General features: G+C 44.7%; 1 protein-coding gene across 3 annotated transcripts in view; it reads right to left on the reverse strand.

Moving 5' to 3' along the window:
- The window catches only part of SLC35F2 (solute carrier family 35 member F2), a 305,693-nt gene that overhangs the window by 94,514 nt on the left and 184,839 nt on the right, over positions 1-26,340 (reverse strand). For all 3 annotated transcript variants that reach the window (XM_078657041.1, XM_078657042.1, XM_078657043.1), the window contains exon 2: positions 13,167-13,342. In XM_078657041.1, coding sequence (XP_078513167.1) covers positions 13,167-13,342 — 176 coding nt within the window. The remainder of the gene's footprint in view (positions 1-13,166; positions 13,343-26,340) is intronic.

A 26,340-nucleotide genomic window follows, 5' to 3' on the forward strand; every position in this document is an offset into this window, starting at 1 on the left:
CCTCTAGGAACATATAGTGGAGAGGTGATAAAACCATACTTGTCATATGCTTTATACTATTCGATTGTAAACCCATCAGGTTCCAGGGCCCTTCCAGATTGGAGATCCTGGATTGCCCCTCCATTTTCATCTCCCTCTATTTCTGCCTCCAGGCTATCTCAATCCTTGCTGAACAAAGTAGGGGGACTGATTTCCCTGAGAAAGCCTCGGAGTCCCTCATCCTGCGCTGGGATTGTGCTACAATTTTTGTGGTATTTGGCAAAACCTGCTGCTATAGTGGTGTCTGCTGATACACAAAATATGTCTTGCATAATACCTTGGTATTGTTTACAAAGCAAACGCGAAGGTATATCAGCTATCCTGTTTTATGTAATGTAGATGGAGTCCAGAAAAGATCATAAATAAAGTAGAAAGTCTAGGTAAATGAGGCACGGATCACAACTGATCAACAAGATGTTAAGAATATGGCTGTACCTACCAAACGACACAAAATACAACACTACGCATAGAGTGGGCCATGTAGCATTTTTCAGAAAAATCATTTGATAGTTAATGTGGGTCAAAAACTCTAAAAATGCTGGATACAGATACAGAATACAAAGTATTCTGCAAATATGCAAGAGAACTGTTACCATGGGTGAGGCCTAGGTTTCTTTCTGTTTGCACAAGATGAAGGACTAATCCTGAAGAGAGATACTTGATCGCAAAGGGTAGTGTAGGAGGGGACACTGATGTTTATATGCATTTACACCCCACCTCGAATGTTTCACTTGTACCTTTCATGTTTAAAGTAGTGGTCCATTTATCATCAAAGGAACAATATGGGTGGGTGACACGGGTAACATAGATAGAATCAATGCCAATGTTTATAATGATTCATTCGCACATAGGAACAAAATCACATCACTATTAATAAATTCACCCGTAATGAACTCTCCATCAACCCCGACTCAGAAATATGTGGTCAGGCAGGCTCTGCGACCGAGGCCTGAGGTAACTGATTAACAGGTCACAGGTGGGGTGGCACAGAGCCAGCAGACAAACGCATGAAAAGGAAAATCAGGTCAATTCCACCGATAACCGCAGTCTCTCCACAATGGTCCAGGGAGATGGGCCCCAATAAAGCATACATGGCCAGCGGGGTGCGCCCATTCCCAAAACACCATAAAGTCAGATGCCACATCAAGTTAGGAACACACAGCTAATCAAGACACAGCACACACAGTGATCACGCACCCCTCATGCCGAACATCTGGAACACGTTACCCACTGGCCCCCATTATGTTCATGCAAGGTCGAGGCGCACCTGCATTTATCAGGGGCCTTATTTAGACCTCCACAGACCAGGCCAGCATTCTTTTACTGAAAAAGGATCGAAGGAAGTACTTAATGATACCCAAAGAAATTTATAATAGCCCTGTTCAGATTGTTTGTACTTTGAGACAGTCCCCAGGCTTGCGTCTGTAACTGTGCTCCAGGTCAAAGTGTTTAATTAAACCATCTGTTCCTGTTTAGCCAAACGCATCTTGACTTTGTTTTTTCAACGTAAATTCATATTCAAGCAACAACATTAACTGTGTTGTAGCCCCAGAATGGAACAGGTTTCGCCCACCTCTGCCTAGAACGACAAGTGCTACTACAGCTGTGGACTTAAGTTAATGGTGTAAACACTGTAATCAGAGAGATACCTGGAGGGACTCGCATCACCAAGATGGGAAATTTTCTTATTACACACTAGTATACGACCTGCACACAAGATTCAGTAGGTTTCTCTCTTTCATAAACATGAATGGCCTGAAAATTAACACAATCTCTTTGAGCAGGATGGTGTCTGATCACTGGCCTATACCGATTTTGATGATTTGGACCAAGATTTTACACACACTCTTGGAGACCACAGAACTTCAAGATACGGCTTTAAGAAGCACAACATAGGACACAATCACTAATTATTCTGCATAAAACGCAGGTTCAGTAGGTGACAATAAGACAGAATTGGAGACATTTGGGGGGTCATTAGGATGACGGGCGGACTTTGTCCGCCCGCCATCCTGTCGGAATTCGGGACCGCCCGCCATAAGGGCGGGAGTCCCGTGGGGGGTATTAGGATGTGCCCGCCACAGTGGCGGGCACATCCTGCATTTTTAGCATTGTGGTGGGCGGTGCTCTCTGCACCGCCCGCCACAATGCTAAAAATACATTTCAGCATTTGCATTAACAAAGCAGCAGGCACCGCGCGGTGCCTGCCGCTTTGTTAATGCAAATGGAGGGGGGTACCACAGGTACCCCCTGTGTGCACCCCCACCTATACTTCACTCTGGGGGCCCGCAGGGGGCCCCCAGAATGAAGACCGCATGCCTTTCCGTGGCGGCATCGCCGCCGCGGGAAGGCACCTAAAGACAACCATCATGATATGGCTGGCGGTGTCTGATAGACACCGCCACTATAATATTCCTTTTCCGCCCAGGCCGCAAGGCGACCGGGGCAGAAAAGCGGCGGAAAACGAGTGTGGATGTCGGGCGGATTGCCCCCGCCAGGCTGGCGGTGGCTACCGCCGGCCTGGCGGGGGCAATCCGCCCGACATTATAATGGGCCCCTTAATGTTTTGGTTTTTATAAAAACGTATACAGACCCCGACCTATATTGCACAGAGGGTTAACAGTTGAGAAGCATAAGATGAGAAATCAAGAGAAGACGGTGATACAGGATCACACCTGTCATGCACTGTTAGAGCCATGCAAAGATAGGCATCACTGAAGGACAGATTATGCTGCCACAACTACTGCAAATATAAGGCTTGGACCCATTCAAGTGGTGATAAGGTTGGTACTTTGATGAAACAGGAGAATGAAAGGCACCCGCTGACAGCACGGAAGGAGTGGGCTAACAATTAAACATGCACAGAACATTGAATACATCGGAATACATCAAGAATATTTTTGATGGATATGATTCACAACTTCACTTGAGCTCCCATGCGCTGAAACACACAGAGTTGTTTGGGCACAACGCCTATTAACCAGCATTATCCCTCACTAACCCAAAAAGTGTGAAAGATCCATACAAGATTTTTATGCATTTGTATTTTTTGCGCATCAACAATGTGCAGAATTCTTTTTACATTCAAGTTCAACACTGATATAGTAGTGTTGCTTTTAAAACAAATGTTCTATGATGTGTAGAATTGTGTTTTCATTACCTATATTATCTAGGCCACAGTTTAGATAGATACACCATTGTGTCCAAGATGGAAGTCACCCGTCACTCATGCTTTTCCCCCTTGCCCACTTCTCTCCTCGCATACGCTACAGCACACAATCAAGCTGAGATGAACTAGTTTATTTCCACCGTTAGTGTTATTCTTCTTTCGAAGAACTTTCATCTACAACTTGTAACATTTCCCTCTCAATGAACTTTCAGCTACAACTTGTAACATTTCTCAAGGTCATTCCGTTGGTTCACTGTGACCTATTCTATTCATTCATATGACCCGTTATTTTGTATGCATCTAGTTTAGTTCTAGCGTCTCCGGATGACATTAGCATAGAGGGTGCTGAATAATTATTCATGTAGTGGGATAGTGCTTAGGTGTTAAGGTAGTATGAAGTTTATTTCTTCATGTGCTCTGATTTGCAGATGAAATGTTACATTTGCTCACACCACAGTGCGTCTGCAGATTTTGCAATTTCAAACGTGAACATAATGTATAAAAACTCTCAATTTTGGGGTTGAGCCAGAAGGCTTTCCTATTCTACTAGGGAAGCTGTCTGTTACTCTCCCGATTTTGCTGCCCACTTGGGACTTGGAATAATTGTTGATTTTTGCATTCTCTGTATAATTATCACTGAGGTCCTTCATGGCCTCGACACTGTACAGCTTTACTTTTGAATTCTGTAATAATTTAACTTTTATTTGAGCTAGAACTCAGTTATTGAGCGGGCTCATTTTACTTAGAATTTTATTTTTTGATTTTGATGCTTTGGGAGGTGCCCTAACGTGAGGTCACATTTCCTCATGAAATTGAGGATTTAAACCATCTCCGATACAGTAAAATGTGGGAACTCTGGTAAATGTTGTTGTGTTTAGAGGTTTGAGGTACCCCTTGCTCCCACAGCTCCACTGATGTCTGCGGACATCAAGGGAGTCATTAGGTCTCTAGAAACAAGTAGAACACCTGTGTGGTTGGCTTGCTTACAGCTTTATACGTGGCTAATGAAGACGTTCATGACTTTTAGAGGTGCACAACAACTGATATACAGGTGGTAACCTCTTCCGATCACCCAAGAGGGCTAATTGTATTAATTAAAAACAAAACAACAGACAGGGATGCATTGGGCCAGGGTGTCTTACCGCCCACTATCTATGATGAACATCAATTATGAAATACTGAGTAAAATCCTGGAAATAAGACTACTCGTAGTTTGCATTCATCAGAACAAAATTGCTTTGTTTATCACAGAATGACCTTACCCAACCTAAAGAAGTGATATCATATTATGAATGGCCTCCAGGATGGCACAGTAGCATTGCTGAACATTGAGAAGGTGTTTGAGTTTCATTAATATATTCCCATCATAGACTACCAAAGTTGCATGCATTCCACTACTGTGCTCACAATCCACTGCAAGAGCTAGAATAGGCTGGGATGTATAAAACAGCTGGAGGGTGCAGAGGAGCACAGAACAAGGTTGCGCCCTCTCACCTTTGTTATTTGCATTGGTGCTGGAGCCAGTGTCTGGGCAAATAAGACAGAGCACACTGCACCAAGGCACCAAACACAGTAGATCAATCTATGCTGCCAACATACTGTTGTACATGGGAAATCCTTTGAAAGAACTAGACCCAGACTATGTCAACCTTTAATAAATTCAGTCTTCTGTCAGGTTCACACATGAACTGGAGGTAGTTTGTCTTATTTCCGCTGAAGGCAGGGATACATCAGGCACATTATATACCATGAGGTTCTAGGTTATAAAATACCTATGTTATGGTTAAATGTCTGGGCATCAGTATACTGTACAACTAAGGGAACCGATGCAGGGAATCCTAGTTGGTCAGTGGCAGTGAAACACAAGTCAGTATTTTCTTTTTTAAGGATGCTCTTTTTCAAAGTTTTTTAAAGATTGGGTACTTTTTTTTTGTTTTCCTTAAGCAAGAATATACACACAACTCTTATAGAAACAATAGAAGATTATCAAGTACAGATTGGCATTTTCCTTCCATCATATGCTCATCACAAGTTACAATACGGCAATGAGAAAATTTCAAGTGCATACAGTTTTCCCAGCATACGTGTGGGTAACAGTTACGTACAGCAACCCATCTCAATCGGAGGAAGGAATGTAGTGTACCGCAAGAGAGGGGTAAATAGAAAGAAAGAGCGAGAAAGGGGTAAAAAGACAGGACGCCCTCCCAGAGTAAATACATGGCTTCGGTGCCCTCAGGAGTAGATCTAGACCCATCTGTCTAAATAGTTTCCCAGTCTAATCCCTCAACCAGTTAATACTCTTTTAAGAGGCAATACTCATATAGGAGGGGGCAGTGCTGTGAACATTTTAAATCTGATTCTTTCGTTTTGTAATTCAGCTGTGCCTCATCCATGCTCACCTCTGACCTGGTTTCAGCCTGGCTCTATCCTTGACACCACACCTGCATAAACATAACAAATCTAAATTGACACATTGTAGGCTGCGTAAACATGCAAAAGTCAGCACAAAGAACAGCTGATGTCTGCACTGGGTTCTTTAAACAATGATAGTGCCTTAGGTAAAGTTTGTTCAGATAGCCTATCTTGTTGTGCAGCTTCTGGATGAGACAGTTACACAAGACACCAATGTTGTTGATTCTTACCGATTGTATCATTTGTGTGTTCTTCCCAGAGCTCCATTTACCTCTGGGTGTTCCTGGTTTGTGTTTTTTGCTGTAAAGACCCATGTAACCATCGTTCAGTGTGCTCTCTCCTTCAGTATCTCTATGGTACTTGTCGGATGGAGACCCATTCATGAACGCTTAATAAATGACCTATGGTTTGACTTCGTTACAGTGTCGATTCCTCCTTACTTGATAAGAACCTGTGACAAGAGTGGTGACCCTGCACCAGCAGATTAAAATAAATCTGCTCCACAGTGCTCCCTCTTCGTGTCGTGACAAGGTGAGACACCCGGTCCCCGCAGCCCCAAGCTGCCTCATGTAGTCCAAGGGACCCCAAATTTTCCTGGGACGCGACCCACTCGGCATCAAGTTCCAATATAATTCTAGCTGGTCTTGGCAGTACGCCGCGTCCTTCAGCCAGTCCTCCTGCCAGGGGAGTAGCCAGTGGCCCCAGCACATCGCCACCCGTCTCTTGCCTAACAATAGCAGAAGAGCGGCCAGCCTCCTCAGCTCCGTGGGAACTTCTTTAACATTGCCCAGGAGCGCTATTAGAGGAGTGCGCTCCATCTTCAGACCCGTAATCTCATCAATAGTATCAAAGATTGATTTCCATTACCGCTCTATGCCTGGGCATGCCCAGGCCAAATGGAGAAAACTCGCACAGGAGTCTGTGCAGCAGACGCAATACACCTCTTCTATTAATCTTAGTTTAAATAGCCGTTCTGGTGTCCGGTAAAGTTTATGAGGGATTTTAAAATGTATCAAGTGCAGTCTGTAGTTGGGTGACAATACCCTCACAACAGAAACTACACTGCTCTTCAGTTCTATCAACTCCCACAAGACCCTCCCATTCCTGTTGCGCCACTGGTACTCGCACTGGGGCAGTGCGCTGCTTTTCAGTGTATAATCTGGTTATCAACTTGCATGGGGATGGATTCCCTATGAAGCTCTCAAGTGTCTGTAGTGTAGGAGGTGCTGCTGGAAATGTGGGAAACCGGGCGTGCAGCGCCGGTCGCAACTGATAATATGCAAATCGTTCCAGTAAAGTGGCCTCCCCATCTCCTCCTGCAGAGTAACAAATGATCCCTTGGGATACAACTCCCATCGTGGTGGGTTGAAGGCACTGTAGCCATTCGCATGTCCACTCATCCTGGGAAAAGGGCAATGCAGGATGTTTAAGCAATGGTACGGAGGTGCAGCTCATGCCAGGCCCAGAATGAGCAGCTAATCGTGTCCACTGTGGCCAGTGGCCTATGCTGCGGTATTGGGATTGCGCACCATAATAATAAACCTCCATGCCCGGTGCACGCAATTCACCCTGTTCAAAAGGAAGAGTAAGAATTTCCCAGGCAATTCTAGGTTGCTTCCCAGCTCAGGCCAACGACACCAAGCTCGAATGAAGCCGACGTAGTAACTGACGAGTGAGTGGGAGGGGCAAATTAATAAATAGGTAGAGGAACTTAGTCAGTATAACTATCTTAGTGATGGCCAACCACCATGCCACAGAGAGTGGGAGGGGCATCCATTGAGGCGCGCATCCATCGAGCCACCCATCCCTCCCGCCACTCCATCAGGCAACCGTAATTCGTCTGCCACAGAACATCAACCTTTCAGCTCAGTCATATGCCCAGATACTTGATTGGCTCACTTGCCCATCTAACAGATTGGAATTCCTCTGTGGCCTACGTAAGCAGGGAAACTGACTGACTTGGCCCAACTGAGGCATTGCTGAGAGTCCACTAAGCCTAGTGAACTCCCTGATCAACGGGTCCATATTTACAGCTGGATGCTTAATATAAAGATTGACATCATCCGCATGGAGGACAAAGGCCAGGCCTCGATGCGCATGGTGCTGCAGGAGGCATGCAGCTAGAGGCTCTATAGTCACTACAAACAATATGGGCTGAAGTGGGTATCCCTGCCTCGTTCCGCGCGACATCAAAAAAGAACGGGAGATCAACTCATTGATTCGGAGGCGTGCAGTGAGTTTGGAGTAGAGAAGACCAATCATTGAGTTAGCCCTAGGCGGTTCAGTAGTGAAAATAAATATGGCCATTCGAGGGAATTAAACGCCTTTGTGGCGTTGAGAAAGATGGCAATTGCGCTCAGCGAAGGTTCTATCTTTTGGGGAATTGAATAAAAGGTACGCAAATTGCACACGGTGGACCTGCCTGGTACAAATCCCGATTGATCTGGGTGAGCTATAAGGGAGCAGGGGAAAGAAACCCGAGGCAATCAGTTTAGGTAGGATTTTATTATCCACATTAATCATGTACAGTTGCCTGTACGATTCACAGCACAAAGGATCTGCAGTGCAGTTTGAAAAGTATTCAATATTGCGAATTTCCGCACCATTGATAGCAAGTTACCCACCTGCTTGGCAATACATTCTGCTCTCATCAGTGCCTTAAAGGCATCCAATAGCATTGAAAAGGAGTCTGCAGTGCCAGAATTAAGCTCAAAGTATTCCACTAATGCCCCTCAAATAGCCTCCCTGAACACCTGATCTAGAAAGGGCCCCAGGAGGCAGCCGCCATATGAATATCTGACCACTGCACTCAGGTAACCGCATCTCAAGGAGCACAGGGGAGTGGTCTGAGTAAGGTCTCGCCAGATGAGACGACCCAGGGACCCAGGAATCTGCAATCAATCCTTAGCCTGACGGCCCTTGCAGAGGTTACACACATTCTCTCCTCCATATCTCCGTGTCTACTGCTCAATGTGTCTATTAGTCTGTGGTACGTTATAATGGACATGAGTTGTTCCGCCACTCTATGGTGAAGGTGGCGGGTCTCGCCTGATCTGTCCCACTGGGGATCCAAGATCACATTAAAGTCCCAGCCCCCATAGGACCGTGCCCGGGCCCAGAGTGTCTACAAGCCTCCTTGTATCAGAGATAAACACAGGATCATCAATACTGGGGCCGTAAATAGATACAAGCCGGAGTGGGTGCTCCTCCAGAGTGCCAGCTATGATTACATAACAACCCTGCAAATCGCATAGGGCTGTTGGAGTACGCCAGGGCAATCCCTTTTTGATAACAATAGCGACTCTTCTAGCACAGTTTGAGAAACAAGCCATGTGTTGCTCTTCAATTCATCCTGCCCGTAAGCGCGCCCTAGACTGCGTCAAGTGTAATTCATGAAGGAAACATATATATCTGCACGATGTCGCTGCAGATATGTTAGCACCAGCCTCGCCTAGCGCCCATGATTCAAGCCACGTAAGTTTCACGTAACAGCCTTCAGCGATGTCATAGCAGAGAGGCCCAAAAGAGATCCTCAAATGAACAGACTTCAGTGCACACTCCCCCTCCATGTACTGTTGTGACAACAGACAGCCAGTAGAAAGAGAAAGAAGGTATTAACCAGATGAGGAGAGAGTACAAAACAAAGTCTTCAAACCTTCGCAACAAGACCCACCCTGCTCCCACTACAGTGAAACCGGCTAAGTTTTGGCCTACCCCTCTAACAGAACCCAACATAGGCTAACATTACAGACAATAAGGGAGGCATCTCTAAGGGGGAGCAATAGTCACCCGGCACACCCCAGCCAAGGAAAGAAGGACTAAGTGGCTGGAACAGAGAGGCAACGAGAGACCACAAGTGGCCATTCAGAGGAGCACCTTCATTGTAACAACAAAACATTAAGAAAGTACGCTGCCTAGGAGAATCACAATCACATGGCACTCAGCCCAAATGGGACCAGCAGCAGCAGCACCATATCCAGTGTTAATGCAATCAGTCACTGTCATCGTAAAGTCAGGGTAGAAGAATGTTATTCCCGTTTGTTGATCTCATGCCATCTGGAGCACATTGTTCCTGTAATTTAGGAGTCTGCGATGATGGGTCGAGCAGGGGTGGCAGGTGGCGCAGCGACCTGTGAGCGCACTCCACTATGCAGACAGAAGATGGTGCAGCCCCAAATAGAACCCTAAGGTTTTCCTCTACATAGTGTTCTACGTGTGCCACTGTAGTGGACTCAGGAACTCCCATAATTCTGATATTATTCAGTCTCAATCTAGCTTCCAAATCTTCGGTTTTGTTGTGGATTAATTCAAGGACTTTTTCCATTTTAAGCAATTTCTCTTTAGTTGCGTTGCTTTCATCCTCCTTTGCCGATGTGCGTTGCTCAAGTTGTCCAATCCGCTTATCATGGCCAGAGACCTTTTGTTTCAAGCGGTCAAACCTATGAGTTAGAGAATCAATTTAACTGTCAATGGCTGTGGGGAACTGCTGGAGGTCCTTGAACATTGCCCGTATGTCTGGCTCTTGGGGGGTCCGCCATCAGCCCCCTGGACCGGAGAGGCATGTTCAGAGGGAGATTCCGACACCCGAGTCAATCCTCAGCATTCAAAGGGCAATTTGGACTGCCTGGCGTTTTCAGTTCCTGAGCGCTGACCCGCTTTACCCTAGGCAGATCAGAGACAGAAAGAGCACAGACAGTCCCACTAGCACTACCAGCACTACAAGCACCTCCAGTCCACTGGGCAACTTCCAGACCATAGTTCCCCGTGTTCCCAGTTAATCCACCACAGAGGACCTTAGAAGTACCTCGATCTCCCTTACTGTGACAGGGCCTACATCTCACCCCAGTCCATCCTTCCCAAGTAGCTGTGGCTCTTGAGTGCAATGCTCCAAGGCCGGCTGGATCTCTACCAGGTTGGGGTCTCAGCTACAATCTTCCTGAATGGAAGCACTGCTACCACGGTCAGTGCACTTCCTCACAGGGCCAGCCTCCAGCAGGGCGACCTCCATCCTATGGATCTCCATTGCCTTGTAGAATACCTCACCAACCCCTGTGCATGCCACTAACAGATTACAGCAGTCGTGCCATCAGCCGGACGTCAGCAGCGGTTCCTCCAGGCCCCCTTATCACCGGGGAGACCACCCCCTCAATCAAGGCCCCTACATTCACACACTAGGGCCTCCGGAGTCACCCTTGCATTTTGTGGTAACATCCGCTGGGCCAGAGTCTCCCTCACTGCCTACCGTGGGTCAGCCTCCTCTCATCACAGCCTCCAAGCACCGGCCGCCGCCTCGCTAGCTCACACAAGCCTCACCTGGCAGCGGAAATGGTGCAGGCCATTCCGAGACCGCCGGGGACTTTCTCAACTTCTCCCAGCTGCACCGGAGCCAACTCGGATTCCCCATAGTGCCCCACACCGCAGCCGTCAGTACGGGATTGTGCCTTCTCAGGTATCCGACGTCCATGCATTGTCCAAATAAACTCCCAGCCGCAAGCTGATTACGTAGTCTCCTCCACTGTGGTAGGTGCAGCGAAGAGCCCGTGGCCCGCACTCCGCAGCAGGCAGAAATTACGGGTGCATCCACCGCTGGCAGAGGCCACAGGGGCTCACGGCGTCCAATGTGCACCCACCAGCTCTCTGTCACTGCTCTGGCGTATCTCGGTGCGCCGCCAAAGGCCGTGCTCCCAAGTCAAGTCAACAGGCCACTCCACCCTCCCAATCCACAGCAGTATTCCGGGGTCGGGCATCGCATCGCTTAGAGACTCCTACCCCCTGTGTTCAGTGTTGGTGCAGAAATCATTCCCCGGGTCCTCAGCCTCCCGTGGGCAGTGATAATCGCTGTATAAATGTTCCGGCCGGCAGAGCCTCACAGAGTGACGACCATTTTGCAGTCGGGTCATCTTGCACCCCCTCAAAAGATGGTCTACGCTAAAAACAGAATTTATATAGGTGGAGGGCAGGAAGAAAGTAATCAATACCAAACTGAACTTGCTGCTGGCGTAGGGATGATTAAGGGTGCTGGGCTTCTAGTATTATTATATAGTAGCACAATTACAAAGGGTGATGAGATCACTAGCTAAACGGCTGACATCTTATCATCCAACAAGTTTTAGGACCCATTTCAGTGTCAACAGCTATCTAGGGGATAATGCCCAAAAATCAGGTGCTTCTAGGACTGGTGGGCATGGAACATCACCGTCCTGTGAGATAGCTTAGACTTAGATTGAGTGAGCGGTGTAGAAGGCTTCTGAAAAAGTTTGGTCAAGGCAGGTATAAACCAAGTGGAGGATTTCTTTAAAGCAGGGAAATTTTGCACATTCAATAACTTGATGCACTCACATAACATACCACCAAATCAGTTGATGCTGCTTGGTCATCTTATCAATGCTGTACCTAAAACATGGTGATGTGAATATGATGAACCACAAACAAATTAAACGAAGCATCAACTTTCCACAGGAGGTGAAGGACGCAAGGTTATGACCTAACTATGCACACTGTTGCTATACAGTTGAAGGAAGTGAGAAATCACAGGAGATCTGACAATGGTAAAGCCCTCTCATATGATTACTAGAACAAGGCAAAGGGATTTCCCGCACAGGGTTCAAAGAATGCATTATTCAAGTACATTCAGTTTAATTACTTGACCGTACATACCCAATGCCCAATCATCTCCAAAGGATAGTCACATAATTCTCAGACCTAGATGTGGAGCAGAAGCAGCATACCTCTACCACACCGTATGGAAATGTACAAAAAAAATTGAACAGGGGAAGAACCAGGACTAAACTAACTGGGAGACTGACAACACAGCCAATAAGACTGTGTTATAATAATCACAATCACACTAAACAAAGCTAGAATATAAGTAAATTCACAGACCCAGCACGCTGGTTGACGAGCAACAAAAAGCAATGTGCTGGAAAGCTGCTAGTGCCTCAAAAACACTAGGCTCGAAGGCAAAGATCCAGAGATTGGTTGAGGCAGAAATTAGAACCTTCATAGCACAAAGGGGTACAAGGTGCCCTAAAGGGGTATGCTCTCCTACAAATGTTCCAGGCCAACAATGCTAAAGAATCCTAAATGTTTTCCCATTTGCTGAAAGGGGACTGATCAATATATTCCGAAGGTATTGCCAAATAGCATAACTGCTCAAAAGGGAAACTAATGATACACATTTAGCTGGATGAAATGGAGAACTGATGATGGATATTATCAAAACTAAAATATTCAAGTATATTATTCAATAAATACACCGGGCAAGTCTTCCCTACTATATCGCCATAAATTAAATGTATATGCAATATTAGGAATTGCTAACGATAATGCCTGACGAAATGAAGTCATCATGTTTTCAAGGTCACAAGCAGTATAAATAAGAGTAAGTAGCTGACCGTGTTAAATCACTGATATTTGAAATTACAGACACAATTTTAGTGGTTGTATTGTCCCCTCACACAATCCCTAAGCCCTTAACATTTTCCAAAAGTCCTAAATTCCCACAGGTACCCTTTTCAAACAAAGATAGTTGGTAAAGTTCACATACCTGTCCTGAATGCCAAGATGGTAGTATAAATTAGAAAAAGTAAACAATAGTTGATAAAACTTTGTAGTACTGGAGTGTTGACTTTGAATTTGTCCGCTAAAAACTGGCTGGTGACAGCAGTGCCACAAATAAAAAGAGATAACATTTGGCCCAAGGCGACGGTTTTCAAAACATACCTGAAAAAGAAAATACAGAAGAGAGAAAATGAAGGTTCAAAAGTCTACTTTATTTAAACAATCTCAAAAACACATTCACACAATTTGTCAATAAAAACAAAGTTTGTAAAGAGTACAAGGAGAAAGAGATGCAGTTGGGAAAGTCATGTCATATGAATAATGGTTAATTAAACGAGTGAAACAAAAAGAGCTGGAAAAGCCCCACTACTTTGATTGTGTGTCCCAAACCCTACTAATTTGGCCGGGACTTGTGCATCCCTGAGCCCTGGAACAGGCGGGTAGCTGGTGGTTTTACAGACACAGACACATCTTTGCCCTTTTCTGGAGTCTTTAGAGGTCAGTTCCCCCAACTTGTATGTCCCAGCAAATTCTCCATATTTTCTTTCCCAAGTGAAATATTAGAACAGCATTTGCATTCGTTTTTAGGTCGAGGTAATATCCGGTCTGCCGAAGGCAGAACCGGAAGTACCGAGATTTAACATTTCTTAGAGTGGACTATTTGTCCCGCCTCTGTTTTTGCCTTTCTCCCATTGGCTGGCTTCCTAAACGGAGGCCAGCCATTGGAAGAGAGAGCCGTCCCTCCAAAGAAGCTCCGTCTTTTTCGGATTTGGGGGCGTAAGTTTTGCCGTTCTTTAGACAGTGACGTAGTCTGTCACTCAGAACCACAAAACCACGCCCCCAATTCCGAAAAATTCAGAAGCTTGCGCCGCCATTTTTTTTTGTCCCGCAGACGAGCTGCATGACTCCCTTCATCCTCGCCTGTGCTGCCGGGCTCTATTCCGCCTTGATTTTTGTGTGCTTTAAATGTTCCCTTCTGCCAGATAGTCCACAGCTTGTTCAGCTCCGGCACAAACGGCGAATGGGGCTTCCGCCCAGCGCCTCGGAGCCCAGCTGCAGTCTCCGAGCAGGCGAGATGCGAGGCTGAGCGGCAAGGGGGACCTACGCACACCACCGCTTCCGAGCAGCCAGCCCGGCTGCCAACATGGCCGAAGGTGCATTTTGATTCTTCCTCCTCCTATGATTCCCTGGGATATTTTGTTTACGTCTGCGTCTTAACTACGCAAGTGATGCCTAAGACTACATACTTACTCAGTCCACCATCGCAGATGCAAGCAGCATTAAAAAAAGGCTCTTTGAATTGTGTGGTGTATGTGCGCTTGTGTACCCAAGTGCGACCCCATTGAAAGGTGAGAGCTGTGGGAGTGATGTGTGCGTACATCTGTCCGAGGTTTCGCCGTAGACTGGACTTTGCTGCACACTGGGGCGGACAACAAGCACCGCAGTACAGTCCCCTGGTGCCTTCATCGTGATGTAGCAACAATTGTACATTCGCGCTGTAGTGTAGTTCCTATCATCCCAATAGGCTCTGCGCATTGGAATAATATCTTCAATAGTATAGACCTAGGGCAGAGGTTAACTAGGTCTTCTACCGACGATATTAGACTTAAAGTTTTGTGTTTGCCAGCTAGCTCAGAGTTCACTAGAAACTTTCTCGAATAGGCAAGGAGGATTTTAACCTCCCTGGATAGACAAGAAGGGATTTAGTTTCTGACAACCATAGAACATGACAACTTTGCTCTCCCCTAATTAAGAGTGTATCTCTAGAGTCGTGTGAAAACAAAAGACAACTTATTTTACTCAGTCAGTTCAGTGCATTCTTAGTTTCACCAGATTGTAGAGAAAAGGAATAGACGGGCGTGTTCAATAAAAGATGTTATTTATTGATCAGTCTCCTTTCTCATACAAGAGAAATGAATCGCTATTATTGTAATACTTATAGTTAAGTAAAGAGCATACAGTAAAGACAGAATTATAAAATAATACTGTAAAAGCATTGATATGGTTTCTAAGCCATATGATACCTTGAAATGGATAAAATAGATACATACATATATACATTTGACTAATAATACTCAACTGGTGCTTCTAACCACGCCTACCCCAGTGTACCTGACCTAAGCCTAATACGTGGGCGGGAGTAGATAAGTAGCAGTTTAAGTTAAGTTTGTTTGCCAAGGGACTGATTCGAGAATTCTCTGCAAGGGGTTATTCAGTTCTGTACCTGAGATCTAGAATGATGGAGGGCTGGTATCTCTTATCCCAGGTCTTGATATTCCAGCTGCCTGCGAGGGCTGCTTGGAAGCGCCGGAGCTGGATTTCTCAGCAGGAGAAAGGCAGCGTCTCGTTCTCAGCGCGTCAGGAAGGCGGGGCAGCGCCTGTGGGCTTCGCTCTCTGCTGGGCTCCTCGGCACGTCTCGCTGCTCCGATCTCGTCACCATCGCATGTGTTTGCTTAAGGCAATGTCGGTAATATTTATACCTGAAAGGTGCCGAGATTGACGTAAGGATGGACATATATACGTCAATAAGGATGTCATATGAACGGGCTCGTTCGCACATTCTTTTGCTGAAGTTCTCTGTGAAATCAAAAGAATGGCTATGGGAATTTCCCAGGTCGCTGTAGGTTTGATTTGTTTTGAGAACTCCGTATGCCTTATCAGGGGCTGGAGGAATATCGCTTGTCTAATTAGATGGCATGCGTTATGACCTAATCAGATAACGCGCTTCTGTGCCGTGGTGTGGCTTAATCAGATAACGGTTTTTGCACCGTTGGATGGCTGCTAGTTAATTATTAACCAGACCAGGGTCAGGAATAGGGGAATCGATACAGTACCTATAGGAATACATCACACCCACTCCACGTAGACTATGTCCATATTTACAAATCTAGGCATAGTGAAACCAGTAGCGTTTGTGTATATCGTACCACCCCAAAATACATTCACATGTATCCTGAAAATTTTGAACTACGAAACATACGAAACATAATCACATGTACTATCACATCTACCATATGCACAAGCAGTCTAATAATGCTAAACATATAACGCATATTTTAAATTTATCATGAAAAAATGCGGAAAAATACACATGTAATGGCTCTTAATACAGAAAAAAAGTGCGAGACCATTTCATCACAATCATAAAGTTATGTATAATAGTGCTAGAGTATAGCGAATGTCTCGTGACTACCTAAAATAGAAATTTAGTTCTCTAAGAATAATGTCTACTTTAAGCAGAAGATAAGTGTCCCAAAAAATCGTAAATATTTTTGAATTGGGGAGAAAAAAAAAAACTCTTGTAGTCTGAAAAATGATGAGAGAAAATATTTTCATATAGTTTTTCGAAAAGTTGAAGGCCAAATTCAGCATGTAGGGAACTCCGAGTGCTAATTTGCTCAAAGTTATTCCTGCTGCTCTGGTGAAAACATCATATCATTTAGACTGTTGAAAAAACTGTCAACAGCTTCTTGCGTAAGTTCCACTAATTCGGAAAAGGTTGTTACCATGCATTCATGAGCCTGAGCATGATTGCCTCCATTGATGTTTTGATCAGCATAGCTGACTGAAGGTCGTACCTGATCGATGCTGCTTTCATCTTGTGCTTCACTACCCCTCAATCGTAGTGGTGAAGTCTCCACGAATGCCGTCATCAGGATTGGTAGCCGCTGGGGACAGCACAATGCATGAGCCGTTACCGGACCCAACAAGGTATCTGCGTCCATTGGCACATCCGATAGTAGTGCCAGACAGGTGTCCAACACGCATTCTTCGCCGCATAGCAAGCACCTTAATACAGGCATAACACAACTTTGCCATATTGGTCTAAATGAAAGAGACCAAGTCATGTTCAGGTCTCTAAGCCGGGATAGTCCAAGGATTTAAGTTACCCGGTCCCGGTAGCCAATGGCTAGGATCATTTCTTCCCTTGTCGCAGGTGTTTTGTCTGTGACATGGTTTGCCATAGCGAAATAACAGGATCAAAAATAGAATACCCGCTACTAGTCCCAAAAGGTGTGGAAGTCCGCCAAAAATGGAATGGACAAAGTCTGGAAAAATACCCAGGATGGCTTTGAATGGAGTTAAAGCACCCGAAAACACTGCTTTAAATACACTGGAGACACCAGTGGTATCAGAAATATTTAAGATTTCGTTCAGTATTTCTGCGAAATGTATGGGGGAATTAGTTGATAATAATGAATGAATCTCTTCTGTTGTCCTTGCAACTTGGAGATCATACGTTTCTTTTGACGACGTGAGCCTGGTCGGCGTCTGTAGGAGCACAGTCTTCATTCTGCTTAAAGTATCTATTCGAATAGAAGCAATTTTCAAATTGGGCCATAACCTTGCCTCCCTGTCTGGAGAATCGTTCGGGAACAATACTCGTTCACAGCACATGACCTTCCTAGTCACGGTTATGAGATAAGGTTTTCCGGGCAGCAAACTACAACATCTGCGATCTACTATTAGAATGTAACTCCCGTTCGAGAGTCTCCTAAAGAATGGTTCTATTCGTGTTGCAGGTGTGCCTAGCTGGTAACATGAAAGGTTATTTGAAGTCCCTTCACAGGCTCCATGCAAGCTAATACCCTGACACAGAAGTGTACCGCTTAGTGATCTTGCACAATTATTGCCACTGAGAAACACTTTCTGGCCTTTATTACTGACACATTCGTGTGTATAGGGCAAGTTCCATATTGACTTAATGTACCCTGTACCCAACCTTTCATACTGGCCTGCCTGTATATATTTTGGGCAGAATTGAAACTGGAAAGTAGTTATCGGAATATTTATTATTCCATGTATTATCCATTCAATGACAGGTCGTTCTGACATTGTTAATGGTAATCTCTCAAGTTTTTCAATGCTCAGAATTGTATAGTCAGCACCCTTCTGTGCCAAACTGATTTGTTTATCAGTAAGGTTAAAGATATTAAATAATGACGTTGTGTTGATTAAACGCCAAGGCACATAGCCAGAACGCAGATTTTGTAACGTCCAGCCAAGCTGTACAATAGAACGCAATTGGGATCGACCGTGTTGTAACATCAGTAAGTCTTGCGATATTATATTGATTGCTGAAGACACAATGCTGTCCAGAGAATATATTCTGGAGGACAGAGTCATTAACCCATTGTTCACCACAGAAAGTGATTTTTCCAAATTAATACGGTCAATTTCCCGTATTTTTTCTGCTGTCTCAATTTGAGTTACTTTCCAAACTTCGTTATAAGCTGCATATATAGAGGCCGCTATGAAACGTTTTTGACGCTGTTTGCGTGGTCCCAATATGAAATCACGCAAGTCAGCACCATCTGTAAGTAAAGTTAGGTGTTGCTTAGTTTCAGCCAGTGTGGACGTTCGTAGCCATTGAAGGCAGAGCTTGCCCACGCTGTAGGTGGTTACTATCCCTGGATGTTGTCTTTGGGAATATCTAGGGTCTGGCCTAGTCAATGTGAACCTCTGTACTTTGTTCAGGAATCTGTCTTGACAGTTATTTGTATCTGTGGGCCAGATCAACCATTTTTTCCATTCAGGATGTGTTCTGTTTTGGTTTAATATATGGTTTACGTCTATCTCAACATCTATAGAGCTATTACTGTTCACTGTTGGCTTTGGAATAGACGGTTTGTTCAAATCTTTGATTTTGGCTAAGCCAAGACAGGTAGTTTGTTGAATAGTGTCATTCAAAAATATAATTTGTTCTGGGATCATGCAGGCTCTAAACAATGATTCTATACATTGTACTTGGCAATCTCTTGTACCCCAAACAGTTTTTGCTTCAATATTATTGTTCCAGAAATCAAACCCAAATGTATTCATTTGTTCAAAGAATGAATCGGAATATATCAATTTTGTGTTTGTAAGCATGGTCTTCATACCTGTCTTATATGACAATTTGAAATAAAATGTTTCTGCATTACTTGTGTTAAACCCTGAAAAGTATGAATATTTATCATAAAATGTTTTTGAGCTGTCTTTTGGAGGAGTGGCACAATGTTCCCATTGGTTATAATTTAAAACATTTCTAGGTTGAGCAGATTTATGTAGATAATGGTTACCATAGTGGTTGTAGCAGAACATCTGATCATAATTAGACGAACCCTGCAAATAATCATGTTCTGTAAATTTAGCAGACATCACAAGATCAGACATCATATCATTAATACTTTCAAAGTCCCAATCATCAGCAAATGAGCTCGGTTTTACAAAGTCACTCAATGAGATCTTGAATTGGTGTGGATACTTCAGGATTTCAACCGGACCATAGATTTCATAATCAGTTTTGTCACATGCTACACCGCCTGGTATAGGATTGGCTGTGAAGTTCACTGAAGAAAGTTCTCTTTTCTCGATGTGTGAAGATGTGTGTGGTTTAAGGACCAAGTTGATTTTCTGGCTTGCTGTGTCCATTTTAGCATATTTTCCTTCAATGAAATGTCCCAAGCATAGTACCATGATGAGCCAAAGAATGAGGATAAATGCACCGAAGGCCACCCAAAACTCAATCCATGGAGAAATCAGATAGGTTTCTTTCAGCTGTTGAAAAAGTTCCTTAGCTTTGTCTTTAAAAGTTTTTGTTGATGCCTGTTTCTTTGCTTCACTCAGGTCTTCAGATGAATCATCGAAGTTGATGAAGTAGCCGGATGCTGTTCTGTCAATTGTTCCAATTGTTTTTGGATTTTGCTTTGTTTCATTAGCAAAGCTAGCAGTTACATCATCATAGGTTGTTGTTTCTTGATGAAAAGTTTTAATTTGGGTTTTAAGAGGTTCAAGTTCCATTGCTTTGTTGCATAGTCCTTGTTGATTCACTGTAGATTTTCCAAATGTGATCAGTCTTCCAGTTTGAGCCTCTGTATTCGTAGCAAACATTGGTGTTCTGCTACTTCTTGGGAGTCCACTTGGCCTACTGTTTGTTATCGGCCACATGATTGTGGTTTAACCAGGTCGATGGATACAACTCGGTTCTCCTTTTTACCAGCAAGGGGCGGTAGTACTACTGATCTTGTCCCGTTGACAGACAAGACAGGAACTGCTTTTCTGTAAGAAGGCCCAAATTCCTTCTTTACCGCGATCTTCTCTCTGACTAGATCCCCGACTTTTGGAATCCAGACAGGCCTTGCTGGGACAGGTGGTTTCTCTTCAGTGGTTGTTGGCTGTTGTTTCAACTTTATGTTGCTCAGGTCTTTTCTTGTTTCATTTAAGTCCTGTAAAATAGCCAAACGATCTTTGATATCAAAGCTTTTGTCTTTAACCACTGAAGTCTGACTATCAAGATCTTGGATCATCATTCTAGTCCCGAACAATAGTTCGTACGGACTGAACCCTTTCAGAGAATTCCTTGGCAGGTTATTTAGACTACGTTGGACACTTATTAAATGTTTGACCCACCCAGCTCCCGAACCTAATACCTTTGCTGTTATAGATTGCTTTATGTCACGGTTTTTTCTTTCTACGATTCCGTTTCCCTCAGGATGAAATGGACAAGAATACCGCAATGCAATGTCCATGCTGGTCATGGCCTCCTTATAAGCTCGAGAGCTAAATGCAGGACCCTGATCAGAATGTAGCATGCCAATTGCGTATGTGCCGATAAAGACTCGCAAATCTTTTATAACAGTTCTGGCGTCAGCCGATCGCTGGGGCCACAACCATATGAATCTCGTGCATGAATCCACTGCAACCAAGATATATTTATAGTTACCATCCCTTTGTAAGGGACCACAGTGGTCCAGGTAAACACAGGCTAATGGTTTATCTGAGATTAGAAGGTGCGTCTGTGCTGGTCGTTTCACTGTTGATACTTTCATTCTTTGACATATTTCACATTCTAGAACATATTTCCTTGTTTGTCTTCTCATTTGTGGCCACCAGTATCTCTGTTTTAATAATGACACTGTGGCTGAAACGCCAGCATGTATAGAAGCGAGTCCTTCGTGTGCCGCTATAATGAGTCCTAACCTATGTTCCATGTTTGGAATTGCCCTATCCCCCACTCCAGGGATTCGAGCAAACGGAACATTATTTGCATCAGTTATGTATGAGTACTTTACTGGAAAGCCTTTCGGGAGTGTTTCTATCGCATCTTTTACTGTAGCGCTGACAGCCTGTAATATTTCGCTGTCTATTTTTGTTTTTGACCGGGTGATAGCAGCTACGGAAGCCGTTTGCACTGCTGCCTTCGCGGCCTCATCAGCCAATGAATTCCCTGCAACGTGAACGCCATCACGTTGATGACTCAGTGTATGTATCACGTGAGTCTTTTGTAGTTCCTTTTGCAAAAGAACTACTTGTTCCCAAAGCATTTTATGTTTGATTGTGCCACCTTTTGCATCTTTAAAACCATTCTGAACCTAGATCTGCAAGTATTCATTGTAAGATTGAACGCAGTAATACGAATCGCACACAATAAGTGTGGGGAATTCTCGATCGGTATTTTCAAGCGCCATCTTGAATGCTAGTAGTTCTGCTCTTTGAGCTGTACAGTCTCCTAGAGATTGCGTTTTAGTGACCACAGGTTTAAATTTTCCTTCGTGCCAGCGACCTTTAACAATCGCACACGCAGTACTGTAGGCTTGCTTACCCCCCACTACGGGTTGTGCTGATCCGTCTGTATATATTATACAGCCGTAGTGTTCTAGAGGCAGAATTTCGGTCGGCGGAGGACATTCGAATTCATATTGGAGAAATTCTTGTGTTTTTAAATTGGGATCAAATTCGTATACCACGTCTGTTGCAGCAAGAGAGTTAGCCCACTGTATCCACCTCGGATGGAGTGCTTTAGCATTCGGAATGCTTGCCTTGGTTACCGCCTCTAGGGCTGGTATAGGTGTCACGATGATTATTCGTTTACCCTGTGCTAGGGCCCGCTCCTTTGCTACAGCAGTCTGTACCGCGGTCAGAATTTTTTCCGTTGGGCTAAATTTCATTTCAGCTTTTGTGTACAAGTGTGATTTGTATGCTATTGGTACCTTCTCTCCTTCATTAGAGGTCAGGTATGTGAATCCGCATCTTCCTGGGATGACTCGAATCACAAGGTTGCGTGTATTGTCACGTGTTTGTAATTTTGTTTTAATTAACATATCTGTTTGTAAAGATCTCAAAAGTTCTGTGTGTTTTTGAGTCCAATTGATTCTTTTAAAATCTGGTTGTATTAGATCATAGAGAGGTTTAATTCTCTCTGCATAATTTATAATGTAAGTTCTTCCGAAATTTAGGAAGCCTAGAATTGATTGTAAGTTTTTCAGTGTTCTAGGTGCTTGGATTACTGCACATTTCTCTAGGAAATTGTCAGCCAGGCTTTTGCCTTCACTTGATAGTTCATATCCTAAAAACAGGACAGTTAGATGGGCAATTCTTGACTTTTTAAAGTTGAATTTGTAACCCTCTGCTGCGAACCCAAGTATTATGGTGTTCACTCTCTTCAAGTGAGTATCCAAGTCATCATCTGTTAGATAGATGTCGTCGACATAAGATAATGCCTCGTCATCATATGTTTGTAGTAATTCAGTTACTCTCGCTGAGAATAATCCTGGGCTGTTCTTGAACCCCTGGGGCAAACGACAGAATTTTTTTTGCGTGCCATTTATTGAGAACGCCGTCAAATATCTGCTCTCTGGTGCTATATTTTGACAAAAGAATCCATTAGAAATGTCTAATGTGGTTTTGTATTTTTTGCGCACTATGTTATTCATTAGTGCAGCACTATGCAAGTTTTGTATCGCAAATGTTTTGCAACATGAGTTAAGGTGTCTGTTTTGAGAACTCCGTATGCCTTATCAGGGGCTGGAGGAATATCGCTTGTCTAATTAGATGGCATGCGTTATGACCTAATCAGATAACGCGCTTCTGTGCCGTGGTGTGGCTTAATCAGATAACGGTTTTTGCACCGTTGGATGGCTGCTAGTTAATTATTAACCAGACCAGGGTCAGGAATAGGGGAATCGATACAGTACCTATAGGAATACATCACAGCGCCATCGAGGTGGACATTCAATTCAATTGACTTTGCATGTTCGACATCTCCCCCAGCAACACAGCGCTTTAATCCGGGGGGGGGGGGGCTCAATAGTGAAATGTTGGCTATAATGGTTGAGAATCCTGAGCAATGGAGAGCTAGTCTATGCCGTTGTGTGCTTGGTGGCGTGTGTTACTCCTAGGCCCCCGACTGCCCATGTGCGCCCGGTTGCTGACCACCTCGTCTTTTCCCAATTAGGAAGCGGCGGCGGAGAGGTGCGGGAGCCCGGGAGGCTGGCGGGGGACTCGTCTTCCTCGGAGGAGCAGGACCCGGGAGCCGTGCTGCGAGGCACCGGTCATTGCAAGTGGTTCAACCTGAGCATGGGCTTTGGTTTCATCTCCATGAACAGTCGCCAAGGCAGCCCCCTGGATGACCCTGTTGATGTGTTTGTTCACCAAGTAAGAGCACGTTTGATATCAACCCTCGCTGTACTGACCCCACCCCCTTTTTTAGGACAAATACCATTGCTTGCGCTTGAGCCCCGCCTACCCCGATGCTTTCAAGTAGGCCATCGCCAAAGCTTTACAACCTTGCCCGCAGCTATGTATTGCTTTAGCACACCAAAACACGACGTGGCTATGTATGAACATGCGCATAGTGTCACAATCGACCCATTCCTTGTGTTGTGGACTTTTCGTTATGCTAAACACCGTTCTAAATTATATTCTGCCACTAACTTAAACATAAAACCCAAAATATTAAAGGAAGTGGTGCATTCAGGCCCAAATCTTTCCCCAGGTATAGTTGTTCCAGTGCAGCTTTCACTTCCCTCACACTGTGTGCCCATTATAGAATGCGAGGAGTGATCACAGCTTTCAAATCGAGCCACCGTAAGCTTTTACATTCCCGCCATCTTTCTTTAGCTGCACGTGTAACATGTATGCCCCAACATAATAAGCCTAAGGCACTGGCATTGGGGCGATGGTCCTTGGTGGCAGACCTAAGGAGAAACTCAAAGGAACCAACCACAGCTTGTGACCCCTATGCTCCGTTCCAATGTGGCTGCTGCCCCACCTTGATGACAGTGCTTACTAACACCAGAAAGGCATGTGGCGCCTATTGCTAACCTGCAGCATCGTTCTTGTTTTCCATTCGGGCTCCATCACGGGAACGTGTCTTGCCATTACTTATAATTTCCTGGATATGACAGTCAGTACATGTGGTCAGGAAAAATGGGGCATGCCCCTCTGTTAAGTGCGCCCAGCAGGACACATTGCAGTCAACATTTTCGCCAGGGCTGTATAATTTACAAGAGGTGAACGGGGTTTGTTTACCATGCTCCTTAGGCCTGCTTATCACTGGTAAATCCGCAGCGTAGTTGGTGTCTCACCAGGTATGGATATCTTGGTGTGCCTTATGATGGAAGTTCCTGGGAGCATCGCATTGCTGCTGTGCTTCCCTTGTATGTGATGCCTGCAGTCCTTATTGAGCTGTTCTAGTGTTCTATTTGCATAAGCAGAGTGCATCGTTTTCCTTTTCATTCACGAATGTATTTTGCCTGTGCTGCATGTCGGCTTTCGGTGACCTGACTCCTCGTAAAAAAAAATGTACACCCAGGTACTCTTACTGCATGTCCGTGTACACTTGCATAACACTGTAACCTGAAACACACATGGCTTCCCCGCAGGGGGAGGGGTGCCGTGCGCGCTCTTTGCATTTTTAGGTCGAGGGACCTATAAGCTCGTACAACGCCATGGATGGAGTTCTCTGTGGTTTCGTGGGGGGAGGGGGAGCGCTATGGCTAGCTCTAAAACTTTATGTAGTTTTGTGTTCACAACTGCCGATCATCCTTCCAGGGTCGATAAAACAAGGAGCACTGGTCACAGCTGAGCGCCGACGCCGCGTACTAGCTATGCAAAAATGCACATTCCTGACCCTGTTGTAGTACAGGGTTCGCGGGGACTAACGTACGGGCTACGCAGTGGGGGATGAAAATCTGGGATTTTACGTTCCTGCGACCAGCCTGCCACTTAATTGTCCGACACATGTGTGTTTCTGTGTGTGCCTGTGTATGCATCTTTGGGTCTGCAATGCCACGTGACTGCTTGTCCAGCTGGGTTTGTGTATGTTTGTGTCACTGTTACCTGCTCCTGTGTATGTTGTGCAACAGTGATTTTGTATGCGTGTGTGTTTTTGATTACATTTGCGTGTACCTTTGTGTGTATACCTGTAATTCTGTTTTGTATTGATCTTGGCGAACATTTCACTTTGCCTTACCTTGCTGGTTTGTCTGTGCTTGCATAGAAGAACATTCATATGTGACTGTGTTCCTGTGTGTAAGTATGTTAATATTTGTGCCTATGTGTTTGTGTGGTTGTATGTGTGGCTATACCCATATATGCCTTCATCTATCTATCTATCTATCTATATATATATTACCTACTGGCGGTCGCCAGTAGGTATATATAGTTAGGATTTTTTCTCTATGGGATTTTTGAAAATTCTATGTCTAATAACTTTGGCGTTTGTGGACGGAATTGGCTGAAATTTTCAGGAAAATTGAACATTTTGTTTCTGAGCAGCCCCTGAAAATTTGGGGGGGTTCGTCAAGGGGGGGCCGAGAAAAAACGGGGGTCCCAAAACGCGTTTTTCCCATGTTAATTTCCATAGGGCGGTTGGCCTCACTTTTAGCCCGAACGGCTGAATGGATTTGCATGAAACTTGGCAAAATTGTAGGGACTGTTAGCCCGATGTGCCTTTGCTAGGTCTCAATATATGTGCTCAGTGGATTTTGATAAATTAACGTTAAAAAAAATATATATATCTGTAACAGCGCTCCGGGTAGCGCTCCGGTTCGCGTACTTGACGCGTAACGGAACTTCGCGAAGCGAAGCTGATTGGCTCTCCGGTGTCTGTCAACATTCTAAACAGTCCGGAGCGGCCGCCATCTTGTCTCTCGGTAGGATCGAGAGACAAGAGGAGGCCAAAACAAAGGGGGAAATGACCATAAGGGGGCATAGTAGATCCTCCCTCACCCTCTAGGTTTGATGTGGAGGCTTTAAAAGGGCCCCGCGGGGCAAAAAAAAATAATATATATCGTTTTTTTTGCGTGGGGAGCGCCCGGTACGCTTTTGTGCAATGGGCGGTGGTAATCTAAATGATTGGGGGGGGGGGGGCAGCGTTCAAAGCACATCAGCGTGCA

This window comes from Lissotriton helveticus, chromosome 8 (assembly GCF_964261635.1).
Source record: "Lissotriton helveticus chromosome 8, aLisHel1.1, whole genome shotgun sequence".
Classification (NCBI taxonomy): Eukaryota; Metazoa; Chordata; class Amphibia; order Caudata; family Salamandridae; genus Lissotriton; species Lissotriton helveticus.